Source organism: Morone saxatilis, unplaced genomic scaffold (genome assembly GCF_004916995.1).
Source record: "Morone saxatilis isolate NCDOM2014 unplaced genomic scaffold, NCSU_SB_2.0 Contig2, whole genome shotgun sequence".
NCBI lineage: Eukaryota > Metazoa > Chordata > Actinopteri > Moronidae > Morone > Morone saxatilis.
Genome location: NW_023339762.1, coordinates 26,103,240 through 26,107,729, shown reverse-complemented (window position 1 = coordinate 26,107,729; position 4,490 = coordinate 26,103,240). Strand labels below are relative to the sequence as shown.

The following is a 4,490-nucleotide window of genomic DNA, read 5'->3' as shown; positions in this document are numbered from 1 at the left end:
GATGAGGGTCAAAGGATGTGACATCCTCTCTGGGCCTCAGCTCTGGTTCTCACCCTGCGATCAGGCCAGTTGAACTCCTCAAACACAGACTCAAAGTCCTCCATGGCTCCGTCTGTGATCAGCATGATGGCCTGGTTACACATGCTGCCCTGACCGTTCACCCTCGCCTGCACAGACAAACACACACAGTTTACAGAGAGTTTACTGCAGTCCACTTCATTTAAAACACAACGTAAGAACCAGCTATACTTTAGTCTCATTCAATTCAAGATTTGAGTCTAGAAAACCTGAATCTTATGATGTATTTTTAGAGTTAGTGATCACGGCCAAAGCGGGGACAGTTAAAGTGCTCTAGGACTCTGTTGACCCCAGGTTCACTGTGGTCCTGTTTAGATCTGATATTAACATGCATCTTGGGTGATCTCAGCACAAGTGGACAGCTCAGGCGTCACTCAGACCACGCTGTCTGATCTGCATTTTGTTTGTTTGTGCTCTTTTACCTGCAGCAGACGTTTGTGAACACACTCTGTTTCAACCGATGAAATAGTAACCGCAATATCCCCAGACTCCCTTTTAAAATCATGCAGTTTAGAGAGTTGCTGAGCCAGGAAAACTTTATAAACTTTGTGGAAAGATGTATACAACATATTCTTAATTATTTGGACATTCTTGTAAATCCGGCAAACGTTATTCACTGATTAATCCATTTAATTGTACAAAAAACATTGAGTCTGTTTTTCCCAGCGTGTTGGCTGAAGCAGAGACTCTCTGTGATGTGGGCAGGAAGCACTTTCTCTGACATTAATGTATTTATTTTGGTCATCTGTGATGTGAAAACATCGGATTTCCACTCAGTAACAAGTAAAAGTGTGTGTCCTGCTCATACAGATCAGTTATAAAATCCCCCAGGAGGAATAATAATACCAGGTATGAATGGTGTTATAGTGTCTGCTGGTTGTAGAAACTGCTGTGGCGTACCATCCACATGCACATCTTCTTAAGCTAAATGTTTTGTAACATCCTATGTAAGAATCAACAGAAACACTGGTGCCAATTTAATCAATAAAAGTCTTATAGTGTTGAGTTTTATTATCTCCTGTTTAAAGGACACAAACCTCGTTGAGGATTTTGAAGGATTCCTTCATGGCGTTTTTGATCTTCGCTTCTCCTTTAACGTGCAGCTCCTCCACCAGCATCTTAAAGTGCTGCGAGAGAGAGATTACACAGAATATACAGATTATACAGAATATACAGATTATACAGAGTATACAGAGTATACAGATTATATTGTAATGACATGAAGATGGTTTTATTTGTCCAGCTTTTAAGATATTTGTCCAACACACATAATGGAGGGGAAGGGGTTTTTATTTTTGGTTTAAAAAGCACAGAGAAATATCATTTCGTGGTGTTCACGCCGCCAATAGACACAATTAGCTGGTTATTACAGCAACGTCCTGTTTATGACAACGATAGAACGAGATGGTGGAGGCCATGGTCGGAGCTGTGTTTGTTCTGTGTTGTGGGTTTAATGGTTAATAATGAATTTGGAGTATGTGGTTGAAAGAGGAAGAAAAAGGAGAGCTACGTTTGTGCAACAACTGGCAGAACTTCATGTTATCGAGGGTGAGAGAAAAACACAGCGCTGCATTCAAAGGAGACGCTAACTAACTTTAACGTTGTCTTATTGTAGTTTTCTGGCATGTAAACAAAATATTTCAGGGGAAATACAACAGTGTAAAGCAACCCTAACCCAGTCTTACAGGATACCTTTTGTAAGTATATATCTTATCTATCTAAATCTATCAACTGAAATATGAACTTAAAATAAAACAAAAATCTAGCAGAAATGTCTTTAGTTTTAGTTTTTGTCAGTTTGGTCAAATTTGTCAACAGAAGCATCAGGAGGCGTTGGAGCTTAAGTTTATTGAGACTTGGATGTCTGCATGAGTCTGAATCCCTGACAAATATATCTTATTATAACTAACACTGAAACTAGGGATGTCCCAATCCAATTTCAACGATTGACGCCGATCATTTCTTAACTGATTGGTATCGGCTATATCGAGCTTTATTGACCCGATCTGATCTTTTGTTTAACGTCAGCTGTCACACAGCTGTTTTACTCATCGACTCTCTTCACTGTTTCTGTCCTCCACTCTGCTCTGTGTGTCTGTGTGACATTTATTTCTTAATGCAATGCTGAGCTACGTAAATGTCTACCATATACATTGGATTGATTTGAATAACTTTAATGTATTAATACTTAATGACTCGGATTGGATCGGGACATCTCTAACTGGAACTGATCAAAATTAAACCAAAACTAAAAATTTTTAAACAATTAGTCAGGAAACTAACTGAAACTAAACTGAATTGAATAAAAAATAAAAAACTATAATAACTAAATAACTCGGACACACAAAAACAAACTGTTGACCTCCAACTGTTCTTAAAACTATTTGAAAAAGTTCCTTCCGGTCATCTTAACGTTAACCCTAAAGCAAAGTCTTAACCTTCAGTCGGCCATTTAAAGACAAACTCACGGTCCAGAGATATCCTCACCCTCTCATTGGTCCCCACAAAGATTAAAGTTCTGTACACTGCAGGAAGTAGGCCAGGAGGTCGACCTGACAATGAGGGAATTCCTGTGTGTGTGTGTGTGTGTGTGTGTGTGTGTGCTCTTTAAGCCTCCATGAAGCAGATAATGGTCTTACCTCTCTGTTGTCCAAGTCGGCCTGGACCAGAGTTCCTTTGAAGCACGGCTCCACGTACCGAACGTAGTCCGTGTACTGCACAGGGGAGGACACAGGTCCAATCAATCAATCAATCAATCAATCAATCAATCAATCAAACTTTACTTTACTTTACCACCTTTATACAGTTTACTGCAGTTTAAAGTGCTTAATAGAAGATTGAGACAAAATGATAATAAGACAGAATGGAGCCCTTTTAGTGCCGTCACATTGTTTTTTGTACGTATTGATTATGGTTTGATTACGTTAAGATTTATCTTGCAAGCCCACCTAATCAGAAATCAGCTGTCCCGGGCAGTTATTGATCGTACGTATTCAAACAGAACGTGCTAGCTAGCGTTGGTGATTATTCACAATGTTTAACTGAAAATGTAGTAAACTAAAACAGTAGTATTTAATAAAAGTTATACTAAAGTGTTGAGTCAATGGTCCAAATAAAATAAAGGAACATTGCAGATTGTAACGATATTCTGTTGCTCTTTGCAAATGCAGTTTTCCAGTATTTGATGTATTTGATGTTTCCTTCTTCCCAAAAAGATTCTGGCGACCCCCTGTGGCAAAATAAGTAATTTCCACCGCTTTGTTTCACTGACTTTAAGGGGAAACCTTGTAGCACGTTTCAATAAAGGCTCTGACTTCTTCCTCTGTCGCTGATGTAATGTGACACTGTGTGTGTGTGTGTTTCTCACAGCGATGACGTTGACGAAGTCGTTCTCTCCCAGCGTGTCCAGGATGGTGTTGATGGTGTGTTTGGCGATGGTCATCTTCAGCCCCTTCATGCTGCCGCTGATGTCCACCATGATGATGATGTCTTTGGGAGATGTGGCTGCCTGGATGTACCTGAACGCAACATGACAGTCGCTGATTACTTATTCACATATGTTACACTTTTTATTGCATTTATTAAAACAGAGTAAGATTAAATCATCCAATAAATTGAGACACAATTCAAGAAGTTCCTGTTTTTAATAGAAAAATCTCTTTTATTGGACATTAATTCATTTTAAACTCAACCATGTACTGTCTTACATACAGGACTGTATCTGCATATATAAATATATATTTAAAGAGCTAATCCTTCGTTTTTTGTGATCTTAAAAATGATTTTGTTTCAGAGCTGATCAGATGTGACTCCACATTATTGACATGAACAAGTGAAAACGTGTCAGTCGGAGTTGCAGTTTCTCCCAGCAGATGCATTACTGCAGCTTTTCCAGCTCAGCTGCAGTAATGCGGCGTGGCGGGGCGTTCAGGGACATATGCAGCTCTCTGGTATTATTTAGAAATGCATGAACAGTCACATATGGTGCCATGTGGGCTGCGGTGACCCGGCTAAGGAGCAGCTTATCGTCTTTTCCAGAGGATCAGGACTCTGGCTGGCCGCTGCTCAGCCGACACACAGCCAGCAGGACGGGCGCCTGAGACAGACTGAAACTCAGCATTACACCCGCAGTTTATCCTTTATTTGTATTGTGCTAATTTCTGTTGTTATATGGAAAATAGGCAGAGACTCTTTAAAGCAAAATATCCCAGAATTGAACAGTTAGTGAAGTTTTTAATGTTGTTTTACTGTCAGTAAAAAAAAAGTTGTTATTGAGGTTAGAGTTTGTAATTAGCATGTTAAAGGTTCCATCTGTAAGATTATAAAGCACAATTATTGTTATGTATTTGTGCATTATTCCCAGTAAGTGAACGGGTTGTAGTGTAGCTTTGTTCCTCTGCTGCCTGTGGACT

At 39.5% G+C, this 4,490-nt stretch overlaps 1 protein-coding gene across 1 annotated transcript in view; it reads right to left on the bottom strand.

The window, feature by feature from the left end:
• Positions 1 to 4,490, bottom strand: part of LOC118330976 (voltage-dependent calcium channel subunit alpha-2/delta-4-like) — a 24,705-nt gene that overhangs the window by 4,078 nt on the left and 16,137 nt on the right. The window contains exons 8-11 of the mRNA XM_035665732.1: positions 3,446 to 3,596; positions 2,718 to 2,792; positions 1,116 to 1,205; positions 54 to 167 (exon numbers count right to left, since the gene is read on the bottom strand). Coding sequence (XP_035521625.1) covers positions 54 to 167; positions 1,116 to 1,205; positions 2,718 to 2,792; positions 3,446 to 3,596 — 430 coding nt within the window. The remainder of the gene's footprint in view (positions 1 to 53; positions 168 to 1,115; positions 1,206 to 2,717; positions 2,793 to 3,445; positions 3,597 to 4,490) is intronic.